Source organism: Bos indicus x Bos taurus, chromosome 8, assembly GCF_003369695.1.
Source record: "Bos indicus x Bos taurus breed Angus x Brahman F1 hybrid chromosome 8, Bos_hybrid_MaternalHap_v2.0, whole genome shotgun sequence".
NCBI lineage: Eukaryota > Metazoa > Chordata > Mammalia > Artiodactyla > Bovidae > Bos > Bos indicus x Bos taurus.
Window position 1 is genome coordinate 95,497,326 of NC_040083.1, and position 20,049 is coordinate 95,517,374.

Consider the following 20,049-nt stretch of genomic DNA (forward strand, 5'->3'; position numbering starts at 1 on the left):
AAAAAAAAACAACTCTAGGGCTTTTCACTCTTGGCCTATTGGTGTTAGTAATGAATTTAATTATGCCTCAGAGTGATGTTGGCACAGACATATGATTTAGAGATATTGTTGTATTTTAAGTCCAAGGAAAAAACACATACTTTGTGGGGTTTAAGACATTAAAACTAAATTTTTGGGAAATAACATCAAAGTTCTGCCCCTAAATTCACAATACTAAAATTCCAAAGATAAAGAAATGTATAAAAATTGTGGAAAGAACATACTGAAACATCAAAATGTAAATAATCACAAGTTGCTTTTTTTCCTGTTTGGTGCAAGGTCATCTGGTAAGATTAGTAGTAAAGAACCAGTCTGCCAGTGCAGGAGGCATAAGAGAAGGGGTGTGACCCCTGGGTGGGGAAGATCCCCTGGAGGAGGGCTGGTGACCCACGCCTGTATTCTTGCCTGAAGAATCCCATGGCCAGAGAAGCCTGGTGGGCTCCGGTTAATGGGGTCACATAGAGTCGGATACGACTGAAGTGACTTAGCACGCACAACTCTGAGCGTCTCCTCTTGTGGACTGCGTTTATCCAAAATTATAGAACGTTATACTAAAAAGGCTGAATAAAATGTATGTAAATTAAACCTTTAAAAAAACTGCCTTAAAAAAAAATTGTAAAGGATCCCAGAGTCCTGAGACTTTTTGTGGGTTTCATTTATCAATATTTAGCATATTAGAAATAACTAAGACACATTTTAAATAGTTCTTTATTCGTTTTAAAAATAACAAACGAATTAAATGTTAACAGAAATAAAACATTTTTTATTCATTACTTATGTTGCATTCATCTGCCCATTCTCCAGATCTGGTACAACCCCCTGCACCGAGAAGATGCTGGACCCTTATTAGGAGAACAAGGTTCGGCTGTGGCGGGGGCAGCCGGCTCATCCCGCTCACCCGCCAACCGCCCGCGCGCCCGAGGCTCCCGAGACACGCGGCCCCGCCCCTCCGCGCGCCAGCCTCTCTAGCCAGGGCGCACGCGCAGGGCTCCCGGAGGCGCGTCGAGGAGCGCGCGGCCGCGGCCGTCTCCTCCCCCAACCCCTCGCCGCGCACGCCGGGAACCCGTCTCCGCGGCTGCTTCGGCTGCGGCGGTCGGTAGTCACGATGGAGTCTCCGTGGAATGAGCTGACTCTTGCCTTTTCTCGCACTTCCATGTTCCCCTTTTTTGATATCGCCCACTACCTGGTGTCGGTGATGGCGTTGAAGCATCAGCCGGGTGAGTGTTGGGCGCCGAGGATCGCCCCCTCAGGGACCACTCACCGCGGGGATGGCCTGAGCTGGGTGAGCGGCCGAGCTGCCTCGCGCCGGGAGTCCTGTAGTCAAGCTAGAGGGGCGCAGGGGAGAGGGGGCCCGTCCGACCGCCGTATAGAAGGGGCAACTGAGGCCGCTGAGGAAGGTGGCCCCGGACCCCGCCAAAGGAGTTACGGGGGAGAGTGCGGGGCCGTCCCACTGCCGCGGGAGGGACTGCCAGGACAGGTGACAGGGCGGCCGCAGCCACTTTTGGCAGTTCAGGACTGCCCTTGTTCGCCCTGGGATGGCGCCGTCTCCTGGCGGTGCCCCCTCTTCCTTGGGAAATATTTTAAAAGGACCTGGGAACCGAGCAGACAGCAGGTCTGACTTCGTCGCTTGGACTGGTAACTGGTTCTGGACTGCTCTCCGGTTGTGAAAGTTGTGTAAACACTGAAAAAGCCTCAAGTAGGCACCCTCTACATTCCCCGTAACGCACAGGTCTCCCACCTTGCTTAGCATGTTAGACACAGATTGCTGAGAGGAGAGTGGATTCCCATTGGGGGTCATATGAGTGACATTGCACAAGAAGAGCCGTTTGGTGTAGTTTCACTGCCAGTAGAATGGGGATGTGTTCTTAAAACAGAGTTTTGAGTTCCTTTAAGTGTGCATACAGGGAGCAGTGTTTATTTTTTCTTGTGTTTTTCCTTCAGGATATGTTTGCTCCTGTATTGCTTGACTTTTGCAGTTGTTCTGCCTGCCTTTTCGTTTTGTGCTCTCTTCTTTTTACCTGAGGTCAGGTGTTTTCTTTGCCTTACTCTCTCCATGTTCATGCTGCCTTTGATGTGCCTTGTCCTACAGTCAGTGAGTGAAGGCTCGAGGATGATGCTGTGCCTCTTATGGTATGATTTTTCTTTTTAAAACATTTTAAAATTAATTTTTAAATTTTTGGCTGAACCAGGATGGCATGTGGGATATTAGTTCCCCAACCAGGGATGGAACCCGCACCCCCTGCATTTTGAAGCCTGGAGTCCTAACCACTGGACCACTAGGGAAGTCTCTGGTGGTTTTTTTTTTTTAAACTCATGGACCTCTGAAATGTTTTTAATTTAAATTGAGATTGGTAGCTCAGTCTAAATCATTGTTTGGTAGAGAAGTTTTGACCTGGATGAAGGGAATATTAGTGTATTAAATTGGAATGGATAATCATAAGAGACACTTTACTTGATTTGAAAATAAATATATTTTATCACTTTACCATATTTAATACTTGATATTTTCTTGTATAGGTTAGATCAGAGGTTCTCCAAGTATGGTCCAGGAGCCCTGGGGTTCCTGACATTTCCAGCTGAAAATTATTTTTGTAATAATATGCATGTGTTGTCTTTTCACACTCATTTTCTTACAAGTGTACAGTGGAGTTTTCCGGAGGCCAAATGACCTGTCATACTGTAACAGGTTGAATGCAGAAGCAGGTATCCAGCTGTTTCCTATTTGAAGGCAGACATTAAAGAGATTGACTCAAAAAATGTGACTTTTCTCACTTATATATTTTTTGCTTTGGAAAATAGTTATTTTTCATGAAGAATACATTATTTGTTAACATCCACTGCATTTATTATTTAAAAAATGAATACATAAAAAACTAAAGATTTTCTCATTTACAATTTTTTTGATAGTTTTATTTATTTATTTTTGGGTGTGCTTGATCTTTGTTGCTGCATGAGCTTATGGGTTTCTCTGTTCTTGTTGCAGAGCACAGGCTGTATGTAGCGCACAAGGGCCTCAGTAGTTGTGGCTCCCAGGCTCTAGAGCACAGTTTCAATAGTTGTAGCAAATGGGCTTAGATGCTCTGCAGCATGTGGGATCTTCCCTGATCAGGGATCAACCTGTGTTTCCTGGATTGGCAACCAAATTCTTCACCACTGAGCAACCAGGGAATCCCTGATTTTTCTCATTTATAATTTCTAATATGCTAGATATTGATAGCTCAAATAAACAGAAGCTCTTTGGGATCTTCAAGAATTTTTTTTTTTTTGAGTCAGACTTTTGGAAAGTTTAATTTACGTATATTCACTCCTTTAAATATAAAATTCTGTTATTTTGGACAAACATACAGTCATGTACCTACCATCACAGTCAAGATATAGAACAGTTTCATCATCCATCCCATATTCTTTCCTACCCCTTTATAGTCAGCCCTCCCCAAACCCCTGGCAACCATTCATCTACTCACTATTTTGGGGGGCTGTAGAGGAGTTCTGCAGAGAAGGCAATGGCACCCTGCTCCAGTGCTCTTGCCTGGAAAATCCCATGGACGGAGGAGCCTGGTGGGCTGCAGTCCATGGGATCACACAGAGTCGGACACAACTGTCGAACACAACTGAAGCGACTTAGTGCAGAGGAGTCCTGAGACCAAAATCTTTAAGGACCACTGGACTAACTGGACACTGATACAGTACTCCACTGGGTGTAAAAATGTTATATTCTAGTACTAGTACTTGTGAACATATAAAAAGTATAGAATTCACACTAGCGTGTGAGATGAGTGCAATTGTGTCGTAGTTTGAACATTCTTTGGCATTGTCTTTCTTTGGGATTGGAATAAAAACTGACCTTTTCCAGTCCTGTGGCCTCTGCTGAGTTTTCCAAATTTGCTGATGAATTGAGTACAGCACTTTAACAACATTATCTTTTAGGATTAGAAATAGCTCACCTGGAATTCCATCACCTCCACTAGCTTTGTCTTAGTAATGCTTCTTGAGGCCCACTTGACTTCACACTCCAGGATGTCTGGCTCTAGGTGAGTGATCACACCATTGTGGTTATCTGGGTCATTAAGACCTTTACTGTACAGTTCTTCTGTGTATTCTTGCCACCTTTTCTTAATATCTTTCTTTTGCTTCTGTTAGGTCCATACTGTTTCTGTCCTTTAGTGTTTCCATCTTTGCATGAAATATTCCCTTGTCAGTTTCATTGAGTTACACAAAACTGTGATCCACGTGATCATTTTGGTTAGCATGAGGGCAATGTAGAAGGACGTGCACTCATCTTCTGCTGTAAGTATTTGGGAGTGTCTGGCAGAGGCTTGGGTTGACAGCGGCCTACTGTGAAGTCAGAGGCACTGGCAGCAGCAGTCCTGGGAGGTGCAGCATGCTGCCATAAGTCCTTTTGGAGAAGGTTGGTATTACCCCTTTAGTTTTGACTAATAGTATAGGGTTTTTTTTTTTTTTCATTTATTTTTTATGTTTTCCTGGGTATCTTATTGGGTTTCCCTGGTGACTCAGCTGGTAAAGAATCTGCCTGCAATGAAGGAGACCTGGGTTCACTCCCTGGGTTGTGAAGATCCCCTGGAAAACGATGATGCTGTGAAAGTGCTGCACTCAATATGTCAGCAAATTTGGAAAACTCAGCAGTGGCCACAGAACTGGAAAAAGTCCATTTTCATTCCAATCCCAAAGAAAGGTAATGCCAAAGAATGCTCAAACTACCACACAATTGCATTCATCTCACATGCTAGTAAAGTAATGCTCAAAATTCTCCAAGCCAGGCTTCAGCATTACGTGAACTGTGAACTTCCAGATGTTCAAGCTGGTTTTAGAAAAGACAGAGGAACCAGAGATCAAGTTGCCAGCATCCACTGGATCATGGAAAAAGCAAGAGAGTTCCAGAAAAACATCTATTTCTGCTTTATTGACTATGCCAAAGCCTTTGACTGTGTGGATCCCAATAAACTGTGGGAAATTCTGAAAGAGATGGGAATACCAGACCACCTGACCTGCTTCTTGGGAAACCTGTGTGCAGGTCAGGAAGCAACAGTTAAAATAGGACATGGAACAACAGACTGGTTCCAAATAGGGAAGGGAGTACATCAAGGCTATATATTGTCACCCTGCTTATTTAACTTATATGCAGAGTACATCATGAGAAACGCTGGGCTGGAGGAAGCACAAGCTGGAATCAAGATTGCCGGGAGAAATGTCAATAACCTCCGATATGCAGATGACACCACCCTTATGGCAAAAAGTGAAGAGGAACTAAAAAGCCTCTTGATGAAAGTGAAAGTGGAGAGTGAAAAAGTTGGCTTAAAGCTCAACATTCAGAAAACGAAGATCATGGCATCTGGTCACATCACTTCATGGGAAATAGATGGGGAAACAGTAGAAACAGTGTCAGACTTTATTTTTCTGGGCTCCAGAATCACTGCAGATGGTGACTGCAGCCATGAAATTAAAAGACGCTTACTCCTTGGAAGGAAAGTTATGACCAACCTAGATAGCATATTGAAAAGCAGAGGCATTACTTTGCCAACAAAGGTCCATCTAGTCAAGGCTATGGTTTTTCCAGTGGTCATGTATGGATGTGAGAAAGCTGAGCACCGAAGAATTGATACTTTTGATCTGTGGTGTTGGAGAAGACTCTTGAGGGTCCCTTGGACTGCAAGGAGATCTTGCAGTCTATCCAACCAGTCTATTCTAAAGGAGATCAGTCCTGGGTGTTCATTGGAAGGACTGATGTTGAAGCTGAAACTCCAGTACTTTGGCCACCTCATGCGAAGAGTTGACTCATTGGAAAAGACCCTGATTTTGGGAGGGAATGGGGGCAGGAGGAGAAGGGGACGACAGAGGATGAGATGGCTGGATGGCATCACCGACTCAATGGACATGAGTTTAAGTAAACTCTGGGAGTTGGTGATGGACAGGGAGGCCTGGTGTGCTGCGATTCATGGGGTCACAAAGAGTTGGACACGACTGAGTGAACTGAACTGAACTGTAATTATGGTGGGGGTAATGAAGATAATGGTGACCTCTTTCAAAAGATCCCGTGCATGCACTACTACACTTAGTGCCCTCAGCCCTGCAGCAGGCCACCACCAACCCACGCCTCTGCCGGAGACTCCTGGACACTTATAGGCAAATCTGGGTCGGTCTCTGGTGGGGCCACTGATCCTTTCTCCTGGGTCCTGGTGCACACCAGGTTTTGTCTGTGTCCACCAAGAGTTTATTTCCCAGTCCTGTGTAAGTTCCGGCGGCTCTATGGTGGTGGTAATGGCGACCTCCTCCAAGAGGGCTTATGCCTACCCAGGTCTGTTGCACTCAGAGCCCCTGCCCCTGCGGCACTCCACTGCTGACTTGTACCTCCACAGGAGACACTCCCAGTTCTCTCTCAGGCTCTGTGGGGACTCTGGAATTTGCCTTATTGGTTAAAAAATATTTTATCCTAGTGTTTTGTTATATAGAGGTTAAAAAAAATTTTTAACAAGTTGTTTTTATTTATTTATGACTGTGCTGGGTCTTCCTTGATGGGTGTGGGTTTTCTGTCGTTGCAGTGAGTGGGGGCTATCTAGGTGTGGTGCACGAGCTTCTCATTGAGGTGGTGCTTTTTGCAGAGTATGGGCTCTGGGTCTCATCGGCTCAGTAGTTGTGGCGCACAGGCTTAGTTGCCCTGTGACATGTAGAATCTTTGTCGACCAGGGATTGAACCCATGTCCCGTGCATTGGCGGGTAGAGTCTTAACCACTGGACCACCAGGAGGTTCAGAAGTTTTAAATTTTGATGGTGTCAAACTTATAAATCTTTTTCTTCATGGCTTTTTTCCCCCCTGTTCTTAGATTACTAGATTAAAAAAAAATGAATGTTAAAATTTTCATCAAGTGATTTTTTAATGTCTGTCTAAAGGAGTGATCATATTAATTTGTTAGTATAGTGAATGATTTTAATGAATTTGTGTTAAACCTTCCTTAAATTCTTTGGATAAAAATCTACCTGGTTATGATTTGTGATCCTTTTGAAAAACTACTAATTTTAATTTGTTATGGATATATTTGTGTACTGTATAAGTTAAAATTATAGTGTGACTTACAGTGTTGTCTTCTTTTTTTTCTTCCCTCCTGCTTTTCCCTCCTCCCTTTTTCCTGACTCCCATCCTCCTTCCTCTCTCAGTCTCTCTTCTTTATTTTTCTTTACAGTTTTTTTATGTTGGAGTTATGTTGTTTCACAGAATAGTTTAAGTTTTTCTAAACTCTATAATGGTTATATAATATAAAAATGAGTAATAAGAAATTATTTGGTATTTGTCCATTAGTTTATCTGGGTCTAACACCTTTCCTAGGATAGATCTTGGACTACCCTGTAATTTTTTTTCATAGTTATTTGTGTGTTCAAGTTTCTACCTATCCTTAAGGGGATTTTGCAATATATAGTTTTTTAGGAAAATTGTCCATTTCAATTTCCATTTCAACTATATGTTCACCTTTATTAGATTACATGTTTTCTTATAATAAAATCTCAAATTATTTCCATTTTTTGCTTCTAATATTATACATTATTTTCATTCCTTCCCCTCTCCACACCCATTTTTCAGACTTACTGAACAATATTCTGTTTTATTTGTCTTTTCCAAGAAAAGCTTTGGGTTGGCTTTATTGCTTGCCTGCCTCTAGCATCTATTTAATTTCTATTTTCATTTTTATAATTTGCTTCTATTTTTCTGGCCAGGTAAAAAAATTTTTTTGTACTGTTTCCTGTAATAATTTTGCTTATAGAAGTTTGCTGGACTAGGTCAAGGAACTCCCATGACTTTACCCAGAATCACCAACTGACATTTAGCCCCATTTATTTAATTTTCCCCCCAGCTTTATTGACCTATAATTGACAAAATTATATATATTTAAAGTGTACAATGTGATGATTTGATATACATAGTACATTGTGTGGAGAAGGCAATGGCAACCCACTCCAGTATTCTTGCCTGGAAAATCCCATGGACAGAGGAGCCTAGTAGGCTGCAGTCCATGGGGTCGCTAAGAGTCGGGCACGACTGAGCAACTTCACTTTTCACTTTCATGCATTGGAGAAGGAAATGGCAACCCACTCCAGTGTTCTTGCCTGGAGAATCCCAGGGACGGGGGAGCCTGGTGGGCTGCCGTCTATGGGGTCACACAGAGTCGGACACGACTGATGTGACTTAGCAGCAGCAGCAGCAGCAGCACATTGTGAAGTACCACAGTGAAGTGATTAACACGTTTATCATCTCACATAGTTACCTTTTGAGTGTTTGTGTGTGTGTGTGTGTGTGGTGACAACACTTAAAATCTACTCTTTTAGCAAATTTCAAGGATATAATATAGTATTATATAGTATTATTAACTACAGTCATTATGCTGTACATTAGATCCCAAAACTTATTCACGTATGACTAAAAGTTTGTACCTTACCATTTCTCTGAATGTTTTTATCTCTGTAGAGTATTTTTGCAGAACCACTTCAGTGTGAATTGGAGGCATTTTGCCCAGTTACTTTTGACTGCTTAAGTGTGTTGATTTTAAGAGTCACAATACAGTTATCAAAATCAGGAAGTTTAACAGTGATACAATACTATTATTAAAGCCACAGTCCATGTTTAAATTTTATCAATTTGTTGTCCATAAAGTTCTTTTATAAATGTTCTTTCTCATTCTGAAATATGATCTAGGGAAATGAATTGCATTGCATTTGGTTGTCTCTTTAATGTCATTTAATCTGAAACATTTAATCAGCCTTTTTTGTGTGTGTGTTCTTTGACCTTTATGTTGTTAAAATATAGGCCAAGTGTTTGTTAGTTTTTTTTTTTTTTTTTTAGAATAGCCCTCAATTTGAGTTTGTATAATAAACTAGTTGAGGTTACACATTTTTGGTATAGTAGAAATACTACAGTAGCAATGATGTGTCCTTAGTGCATAGTATCAGAGATCACTTGAAATTGTCTGTTTATAGTGATGTCTGCAAGGTTTGCCCAGTCTAAAGTTACTATTTCTCTCTGTAATAAATAATCTGTTAGGAGACATTTGAGATGACGTAAATACCTATTTCTCATCAGCCTTTCACCTCTGAGTTTATTTTGTCATTCTGTTTCAAGTCTGTCATATTGAAACTTTAGTCTTCCAGCTTTATTTTCTAAAGTACTTAAGATTATAAATTTTTCTTAATATTTCACTTGGACATATTAACTGACGTACTTACAGTAGGTTTGGAAATGAAAGGAGACAGTAGATGGGGAGATTGTCTGTATAATAATGTACTACTAGGAAACTGGCAGTAAGATCCTGAAGTGAAGTCGCTCAGTCATGTCCGACTATTTGCGACCCCATGGACTGCAGCCTACCAGGCTCCTCTGTCCATGGGATTTTCCAGGAAAGAATACTGGAGTGGGTTGCCATTGCCTTCTCCAGGAGATCTTCCTGACCCAGGGATTGAACCTGGGTGTCCCTCATTGTAGGCAGTCACTTTACCATCTGAGCCACCAGGTAAGTCCAATAAGATCCTAAAGAGGGTATTTTAAAGATGCCCCACATCACCCATGTCTTAACAAAAGTTTCCAGTGTTGATTTAAAGAACAGGAGATACAGTTTATGATGATCATGATTGTCATACTTATGAGTAATAGTAAGTTCTAGAAAATTATGAAATTAAGAAGTGTGTTTCTTTAGTGCCACTGGTACCTCAGGACTTGTTTAGTGTACAGTATCTCAAACATTTACTTTATCATTTCAGGAGCAGCAGCGCTGGCATGGAAGAATCCTCTGTCAAGCTGGTTTACTGCTATGCTCCACTGCTTTGGTGGAGGAATTTTATCCTGTGTACTGCTTGCAGAGCCTCCACTTAGGTTTCTTGCAAACAACACTAATATATTACTGGCATCTTCAATCTGGTAAGCTGTCATTGTGGTGAACTATTTAAAAAATTGTTCTGTAAATTGTTAGTAAATGGTATTTTTTTCTTTAAAAAATATTTTATGTTCTTAGAAGTTAATACATTTGCAAGGGAAGGCACCCAAATTATGCCAGAGGTTTTAAATGCAAAGTATATCTCTTTATCACCCTTCTCCCCTATTCTCTCTCAGAGGTAGGTATTGTTACCATTTTCTTATGTGTCTTTAGTGGAAGCATTTCAAGTATGAAAGGACATCAAATATTGGACCCCCAACAGTTGATCTTGTGAACCTAACCTATGCTCATAGTTATACAACTTAATAATCAAGAGTGTGACCAACTACACAAAAAGTCCAAGTGATTATGATATTTCTGTTAATTGTTCTTGTCATACTCTGATTTTTCAGAGCCTTATGAAATTTAACATTACTTTTTTTTTGAAGTGAAGAAAAAAATGTTAATAGGAATTGCTTTGGATTCTTGCAAATTCAACTTCAGTTATCTTTAAGAGGAGTGATCTTCCAAGTTAAAAAAAAGTATAATACCAATCAGAGAGCTTTGTTAAACCTAAAGGAGAAACTTTTGATTAAAAATCAAATCAATGAAATATGTAACATTAGGAACATTTGAAGTTAATTTTTATTGTGATAATTTTTTTTTTAATTTTTAAAAACTATTTATTTGGCTGAATTGGGTCTTAGTTGCAGCATGAGAGATCTTCATTGCATCTTGTCTTTTTGTTGTGGCACATGGATTCCCTAGTTGTGGCAGTTGGTCTTCTGTAGTTTTGACACAGGGGCTTCAGTTACTCCATGGCTTGTGGGATCTTAGTTCCCTGACCAGGGATAGAACTACCTCCCCTGTATTGCAAGGCAGATTTTTAACCACTGGACCACTGGGGAAGTCCCTATTGTGATAATTTTAAATATGTGCTCAGTTGCTAAGTCATGCCTGACTCTTTGCAACCCCATGAACTGTAGCCCGCTAGTCTCAGACTTTGTCCATGGGATTTCCTAGGCGAGAATACCGGAGTGGATTGCCATTTCCTTCTCCATTTAAATATGTAACCAATTATAAAAGGGGATATTATAAATAGTGGTAGCAATGGGAAAAATAGTGGGAACCTGTAGCCATAGAAACTGTTTGGAGTAGAACAGTAAGTTTGATAGCAAATACATATTGAGCTGTTACCATGTGTCAGCTAAAATTCTTTATATTCATTGTCATATCACAAGGGTCTAATGAAGTAGCTCCTATTATTTCCATTTGAAAAATGAGAAAACTGAGGCATAGAGAAACTTTGCTGTTATTTTCATGTTTAGTAAGTGATTGAGCTAGGATCAAAACCAGGAAGCTTGCCTATAGAGCCTTGACACTTAACAACCACTGTCTCTCATTTATTTGCTTAACTATTTCTTAAAGTATAACCATCCAGTTACTGTGTGTTTTAAAACACTTTCTCAAGGACTTTTATTTCTATAGCTTTGTTTTAAGAGGATATTAACACTTTGGAGAATTTTTTTTTTAATGTGTCTCGATGCTGAAACTATATGAAAGTAGGATATCCAGACTCTGACACTTTTCATCACTTTCACTTCTACTCCTGTATACTAACTACCACTATTGCCTGGACAGTTGCAGTAGCTTCCTAAGTGGTCTAGCTGCTTCTTCCATTATCCCCCCTGAGTCTTGTCTTTATTTTTGCTGCTGTTGAGTTGCTGTCGTATCCAACTCTTTTTGACATAGTAGATAAAAGTGATTATTTAAAAATAATTTATTAGAACATATTACTTCTCTGATCAGTATTTTCTTATTAAGAGGAAAATTCAAAACTCTTAGCGTACCCTGTAAGACTGTAAAATCTTCCTTTCCACTCTGTGTTGTAATGTCTTTCTAGTCTATTCTTGCTCAGTCTGCTCTAGTCATGTTGGCTTTGCCATTTTTTTGAACACAAAGATATTGCTCTATCTCAGTGCCCTTGTGCTTGCTCTCTTTTCTCTGTGATGTTCTTTTCCCAGGAGGCTCGTATTTTCTTTTTTTGGAGAGGTCTTCTCTAAAAAACATACCTCCTCTCCCATGACTATCTCATCATACTTCTTTATTTTTCTTCCTAGATTTATTACTGTCTGGTGTGTTGTCTGTTTATTTCTTTTTATGATGGTTTGTCTCACTCCACTAGAATAGCAGCCTATCAGAGCAGGGACTTTGTTTTGTTGATTGTGTGCCAAGTACTACTGTTCCAGTCTCAGTAAGTACATTGCTAAAGGAATGGACTGCTTGTGTTACATGGGAGTTCTGTAATTGAGTGGCAAGAAATTACAGATCTTGATTAGTGGTTCATTAAATGAAATAAAATTGCTTGTCTATAAATATATACTTTCTTGGCTGAAATTAAGATATGTTAGAAATGGAAAATAAATGTATTTTTTGTAGTTAACTAATAGTATAGTATTTAGTTGTTAACTTGAAATCTTTTATTATTCCCATTTAATATAAGAGGAAATTGATGCTTGATATATTGATAAATGACAGGGTCTCAATTTCAAATTAGCATAATCTTAACCAAGAAGAACTTTCATTATAAACAATATGTGTTTTTTAATTTAAAAGTTTCAGTTAATATTGAGTAGGTGCAAAGGAATATTTATAATATATGCAGAGGACAAAGAATAATGACACAATAAAAACTTTTATATCCATCATTTACATTAAAAAAATATTCAGTTCAGTTGCTCAGTCATGTCTGACTCTTTGTGACCCCATGAACTGCAGCATGCCAGGCCTCCCTGACCATCTGGAGTTCATTCAAACTCATATCCATTGAGTCGGTGATGCCATCCAATCATCTCATCCTTTGTCGTCTTATAAAAATATTTTATTATAAAGTAAAAATTCAGAAATCCAAGTATATCACCCAATGAATTATTGCTAGGTATATCCTTGAAACCATGACCCAAGTCAAGAAATAAAGAACTTTGTCATCTGTCCCAGAAGTTCCTTCTGGGTGTCACATTCCAATCACTACTCTCTTTCCACCATAAATAATAAAAGAAGAAAAGACTGACTATTTCCATTTTGAAATTCTTAATTAGTTATCAGATGAAAGTCATTAAGAGTGCTAACGTCAGCAAAAAAAAAAGCTTATCAGACATTTTGGGTCTCTTATGGTCTTGCTAAATAAAGGGATCTAACCTGAATTTGATTTGGATTCTTTCTTCCAGAAGAAAGTACAAGATGAATCTTATATTAACTAGCAAGGAAGCTAATCAGTCTCAAGAGCCAATCTGAAGAAATTCCCCCTGGTCAATGAAGGGACAGTTTGAGGTTTAATAATAAAATTGCAGTTTATTGAAACCCATAAAATATGCTTAATCCATGAGCTCTTACTAACTTAAAATTTCTTTTTAAATAACAGGAACAAAAAGAACTGGAAACTTTTGGAGAACAGCAGGGGACCAATTCATATCCTGAAAACTGTAAACAAAGAGCAAGAATCAAGTGTATACCCTTCCTTTCCTATATGAAGTATACAACTAGGTAACCAAATAATAGATGATAGCACACCATTATCCTGACTTTTATGTTTATGACTTCCTTGCATACAAAATTTTATCATCCAGATGTTCATTCCAAGACACTATAATTTAGTTACACACATTAAAAATTTTAATGTGTCTTTAAGTCTGTTTGATTTTATCAGTTTTCCTTCCATTCCGTTTTTCCTTATAGTTATCTCATGAAGAACCAGAGCTATTTGAAATGTAGACTTTTCTATACTAGTGAGTTTGCTGATTGCATACTCATGGTGCAGATCATTATATTCTTCTATTTTCTGTGTTTCCTGATAATTGGCAGATTGATCCAGAATCCAGAGCAGATTCATGTTCAGTTCAGTTCAGTTCAGTTGCTCAGTCGTGTCTGACTCTTTGCGACCCCATGAATCGCAGCACACCAGGCCTCCCTGTCCATCACGAGCTCCCGGAGCTCACTCAGACTCATGTCCATCGAGTCAGTGATGCCATCCAGCCATCTCATCCTCTGTCGTCCCCTTCTCCTGCCCCCAATTCCTCCCAGCATCAGAGTCTTTTCCAATGAGTCAACTCTTCGCATGAGGTGGCCAAAGTACTGGAGTTTCAGCTTTAGCATCATTCCTTCCAAAGAAATCCCAGGGCTGATCGCCTTCAGAACGGACTGGTTGGATCTCCTTGCAGTCCAAGGGACTCTCAAGAGTCTTCTCCAACACCACAGATCAAAAGCATCAATTCTTCGGCGCTCAGCCTTCTTCACAGTCCAACTCTCACATCCATACATGACCACAGGAAAAACCATAGCCTTGACTAGCCGGACCTTTGTTGGCAAAGTAATGTCTCTGCTTTTCAATATGCTATCTAGGTTGGTCATAACTTTCCTTCCAAGGAGTAAGCGTCTTTTAATTTCATGGCTGCAGTCACCATCTGCATTCATTTTGGAACCCCAAAAAATTAAGTCTGACGCTGTTTCCACTGTTTCCCCATCTATTTCCCATGAAGTGATGAGACCAAATGCCATAATCTTCGTTTTCTGAATGTTGAACTTTAAGCCAACTTTTTACTCTCCACTTTCACTTTCATCAAGAGGCTTTTGAGTTCCTCTTCACTTTCTGCCATAGGGGTGGTGTCATCTGCATATCGGAGGTTGTTGATATTTCTTCCAGCAATCTTGATTCCAGCTTGTGCTTCTTCCAGCCCAGCGTTTCTCATGATGTACTCTGCATATAAGTTAAATAAGCAGGGTGACAATATACAGCCTTGACGTACTCCTTTTCCTATTTGGAACCAGTCTGTTGTTCCATGTCCAGTTCTAACTGTTGCTTCCTGACCTGCGTACAAATTTCTCAAGAGGCAGGTCAGGTGGTCTGGTATTTCCGTCTCTTTCAGAATTTTCCTTCTCCTAGATCCCTTTAATTAACAAGACCACGAGAGACCAAAATGTGTGATAAGCTTTCTTTTTTTATTGATGTTAGTACTCTTTTAATGACTTTCATCTGATAACTAATTGAAAATTTCAAAATGGCAGTAGTCCGTCTTTTCTTCTGTATATTAATTGAAGTAGTATTATAAATAAATACTTCCCACTAATCATCCATTATTTGGTTACCCAAGTTGTATAGTTCATAAAGGAAAGGAAGGATAAATACTTGATTCTTGCCTTTTATTTACAGTTTTCAGGATTATGAATTGGTCCCCTGCTGTTCTTCAGAAGTGACCAGTATTTTTTTGTTGTTGCTGTTGTAATTTAAAAAATTTTTAAGTAAGTATGAGCTCATGGATTAAGCGTATTTTATGGGTTTCAATAAATTAGGATTTTCTTATTATTAAAGCTCAAATTGACGCTTTGTTGACTAGTGGGAATTTCTTCAGATTGGCTTGTAAGACTTTGATTAGCTTCCTTGCTACTTAATTAATACAAGATTCACCTTGTACGTTCTTCTGGAATTAACTGATTTCTGTAGGAAACTCTGGTTCCTTTTAGGAGGAAAGGTATTTCAAGGTCACAGTCTGAACACTGCTGCTGCTGCTGCTAAGTCGCTTCAGTCGTGTCCGACTCTGTGCGACCCCAGAGACGGCAGCCCACCAGACTCCCCCATCCCTGGGATTCTCCAGGCAAGAACACTGGAGTAGGTTGCCATTTCCTTCTCCAATGCATGGAAGTGAAAAGTGAAAGGGAAGTAGCTCAGTCGTGTCCGACCCTTAGCGACCCCATGGACTGCAGCCCACCAGGCTCCTCTGTCCATGGGATATTCCAGGCAAGAGTACTGGAGTGGGTTGCCATTGCCTTCTCCAAACTATTTATGTATTCTAGGTCTTTTCAGTGCACAGAGCTAGGAAAAATAAGGATAAAATAACTCACGAGTTCACTGATATTTCTAACTGAAATTTAGGATCATAGAATTTATGTAACTTTTCTCTGTTACGTATGTATCTTCTTTCTTCTACACTAAGAATTTTGAATTAAGAATTCAGTATCATGGTAATACAAGTCTATGCCCCGACCAGTAATGCTGAAGAAGCTGAAGTTGAACGGTTCTATCAGATCTATGAGACCTTCTAGAACTAACACACAAAAAAGATGTCCTTTTCATTATAGGGGACTGGAATGCAGAAGTAGGAAGTCAAGAAACACCTGGAGTAACAGGCAGATTTGGCCTTAGAGTACAGAATGAAGCAGGGCAAAGGCTAATAGAGTTTTGCTAAGAGAATGTACTGGTCATAGAAAACACCCTCTTCCAACAACATAAGAGAAGATCTACACATGGACATCACCAGATGGTCAGTACCGAATCAGACTGATTATATTCTTTACAGTCAAAGATGGAGAAGCTCTGAACAGTCAGACAAAAACAAGACTGGGAGCTGACTGAGGCTCAGATCATGAACTCCTTATTGCCAAATTTAAATTGAAGAAAGTAGGGAAAACCATAGACCATTCAGGTATGACCTAAATCAAATCGCTTACGATTATACAATGAAAGTGACAAATAGATTCAAGAGATTAGATCTGATAGACTGCCTGATGAACTATGGACGGAGGTTGGTGACATTGTATAGGAGACAGGGATCAAGACCATCCCCAAGAAAAGAAATGCAAAAAAGCAGAATGGCTGTCTAGGGAGGCCTTACAAATAGCTGTGAAAAGAAGACAAGCAAAAAACAAAGGAGAAAAGGAAAGATATACCCATTTGAGTGCAGAGTTCCAAAGAATAGCAAGGAGAGGTAAGAAAGCCTTCTTCAGCGATCAGTGCAGAGAAATAGAGGAAAACAATAGAATGGGAAAGACTAGAGATCTCTTTAAGAAAATTAGAGATACCAAGGGAACATTTCATGCAAAGATGGGCTCGATAAAGGACAGAAATGGTATGGACCTAACAGAAGCAGAAGATATTAAGAAGAGGTGGCAAGAATACACAGAAGAACTGTACAAAAAAGATCTTCATGAACCAGATAATCAGGATGGTGTGATCACTCACCAGGATCCAGACATCCTGGAATGTGAAGTCAAGTGGGCCTTTGGAAGCATCACTACGAACAAAGCTAATGGAGGTGATGGAATTCCAGTTGAAGTATTTCAAATCCTAAAAGCTGATGCTATGAAAGTGTTGCACTCAATATGCCAGCAAATTTGGAAAACTCCGCAGTGGCCACAGGACTGGAAAAGGTCAGTTTTCATTCCAGTCCCCAAGAAAGGCAATGCCAAAGCATGCTCGAACTACTGCACAGTTGCACTCATCTCACATCCTAGTAAAGCAATGCTCAAAATTCTCCAAAGCAAGCTTCAACAGTACTTGAACCGTGAACTTCCAGATGTTCAAGCTGGTTTTAAAAAAGGCAGAGGAACCAGAGATCAAATTGCCAACATCTGCCGAATCATCAAAAAAGCAAGAGAGTTTCAGAAAAACATCTATTTCTGCTTTATTGACTGTGCCAAAGCCTTTGACTGTTTCTGTCACCACAAATTGTGGAAAATTCTTAAAAGAGATGGGAATACCAGATCACCTGACCTGCCTCTTGAGAAGTCTGTGTGCAGGTCAGGAAGCAACAGTTAGAACTAGACATGGAACAACAGACTGGTTCCAAAGAGGGAAAGGAGTACGTCAAGGCTGTATATTGTCACCCTGCTTATTTAACTTATATGCAGAGTACATCATGAGAAACGCTGGGCTGGAGGAAACGCAAGCTGGAATCAAGATTGCCAGGAGAAATATCAATAACCTCAGATATGCAGATGACACCACCCTTATGGCAAAAAGTGAAAAAGAACTAAAGAGCCTCTTGGTGAAAATGAAAGAGGAGAGTGAAAAGTTGGCTTAAAGCTCAATATTCAGAAAACGATCATGGCATTTGGTCCCGTCACTTCATGGCAAATAGAAGGGGAAATAGTGGAAACAGTAAGAGACTATTTTTCTGGGCTCCAAAATCACTGCAGATGGTGACTGCAGCCATGAAATTAAAAGATGCGTGCTCCTTGGAAGAAAAGCTATGATGCACCTAGACAGCATATTAAAAAGCAGAGACGTTACTTTGTCAACAAAGGTCTGTCTAGTCCAAGCTATGGTTTTTCCAGTGGTCATGTATGGATGTGAGAGTTGGACTATAACGAAAGCTGAGTGCCAAAGAATTGATACTTTTGAACTGTGGTGTTGGAGAAGACTCTTGAGAGTCCCTTGGACAGCAAGGAGATCCAGGCAGTCCATCCTAAAGGAGATCAGTCCTGAAAATTCATTGGAAGGACTGATGCTAAAGTTGAAACTCCAAAACTTTGGCCATCTGATGCAAAGAATTGACTCATTTGAAAAGACCCTGATGCTAGGAAAGATAGAAGGCGGGAGGAGAAGGGGACAACAGAGGATGAGATAGTTGGATGGCATCACCGACTCAATGGACCCGAGTTTGAGTAAACTCCGTGAGTTGGTGACGGACAGGGAGGCCTGGTGTGCTGCAGTCCATGGGGTAGCAAAGAGTCAGAGACGACTGAGCCACTGAACTGAACTGAAATGAAAAATTTTGATCCTTAAGGACACAAGACATGATAGAATTAGGATATTTCAACACCGCCCATTTATTCTGTATCATTCATGTATTACATAACAGTTTTGGAGTAATCATATGAATACCACCGATACGATTACTGAAAATATAATTTTTTTGCATATACTCTTTTCATTATCTTATTTTTAAAATAGATGTACTATTCTACACTGTCATAGTAATAGTTTTTGCGTACTATACTCTTCCCTTCTTAATTCTTTTTCAGTCTTTGAGTTATAGCTAAACTGTATATTTAATGTTATTTTATCAGTCCTTATGTCTGTGTCTGTAGTAATTTTGGCTTTCTGAAGGTTTTTTTTCTTAATTCATTCATCTGGAATACTAGTCCCCAACTTCTCATGTGTTGATAAGTTTCTGTTTTTTGTACCTGAAAGTCAGTTTTATTGGATATAGGATCATACTTTCTAGGTCTGAGTATTTTAAATATGTTACTCAGTTTTCTTGTTTATGAAGCAGTCTGTGAAAAACTGATCATTTAATTTTCTTTCTCTTAGAAGTCACATGCTCTTCTTTTCTAAATGCTGCAAAGTTTTTTTTCTGGCATAAAAGTCTAGTAATTTAAATTAAATGTTACTAGATGTTGGGCATTTTGGGGTCAATATTTTTAGGTATGTGGTCTGTCGTTTTTCGTAGCTGTGTGTGTGTGTGTGTGTGTGTGTGTTTTAAATTGAGAAAACTTTTATTATATGTACTCTTCTCTTGCTTTGAATTTCTCCAGGAACTCCTATTGGCTCTTTTTTGCCTTTCTTCAATGAACCTTTTTATGTCTTTAAAATTTTTTTTAAATTTTCTTTTTTACCTACTCTTTTTTTAGAAGGCACTTTTGTTTTCCTTCTAGTTTGGTCTTCATTACTGAAATAATTTTTTAATCTTTTTTCTTACTCTTTGTGAGTATTTATCTCCAGTTCTCAGTTTCTGTATTTTTGATGTGCATTGTTCTTTTATGTGTTGTATCGCTTTCTTAATGTCTTTACCTTGTTTTGAAATAGGTTGCAGTTTTGATCTATTTTGTGAACACATTTACCTGAGTACTTTCTTTATAGGGATTTTTTTTTTCTCTTATAATAATAAATTTATATAGGGTTTGACCTTGATAATTTTCTGTTGGTCATTTTTATGTGGAATCAAGTTTCTTGAACTTCTAAGATAAAGTAAAATTCATGAAAGATTCTCTGACTTCATAGAGCTCCTGCATCGGTTGTTGTTATATAGTATTCAAAAGATGATGACTTGCTTTCTGAGATTTCACCAGTCTTTTCCTCTTCCCCAGTTTGGTCTGTACCTTCCCCTGCTTTTGTTGTTCTGTCCTGTTCAGTTTTTTTTTTTTTTTCTTTTTGACCACAGCCCGTGACATGTTTAACTTCCCTGACCGGTGTCAAACCTGAGGTCTCTGCAGTGGGAGCTCAGAGTCTTAACCACTGGGCCACCAGGGAAGTCCATGCTCAGTTTTGATTCTCATTATGGCACTTGTTCCAGAAGGGAGCCTAGGTGGATCAGTTTTCAGAGTT

At 39.5% G+C, this 20,049-nt stretch overlaps 1 protein-coding gene across 1 annotated transcript in view; it reads left to right on the plus strand.

Moving 5' to 3' along the window:
- Nucleotides 1–1,039: 1,039 nt before the first annotated feature.
- TMEM38B (transmembrane protein 38B) overlaps nucleotides 1,040–20,049 on the plus strand; it is a 61,278-nt gene continuing 42,268 nt past the window's right edge. The window contains exons 1-2 of the mRNA XM_027550442.1: nucleotides 1,040–1,256; nucleotides 9,799–9,955. Of these exons, the coding sequence (XP_027406243.1) occupies nucleotides 1,145–1,256; nucleotides 9,799–9,955 (269 nt within the window). The 5' untranslated portion in view covers nucleotides 1,040–1,144. The remainder of the gene's footprint in view (nucleotides 1,257–9,798; nucleotides 9,956–20,049) is intronic.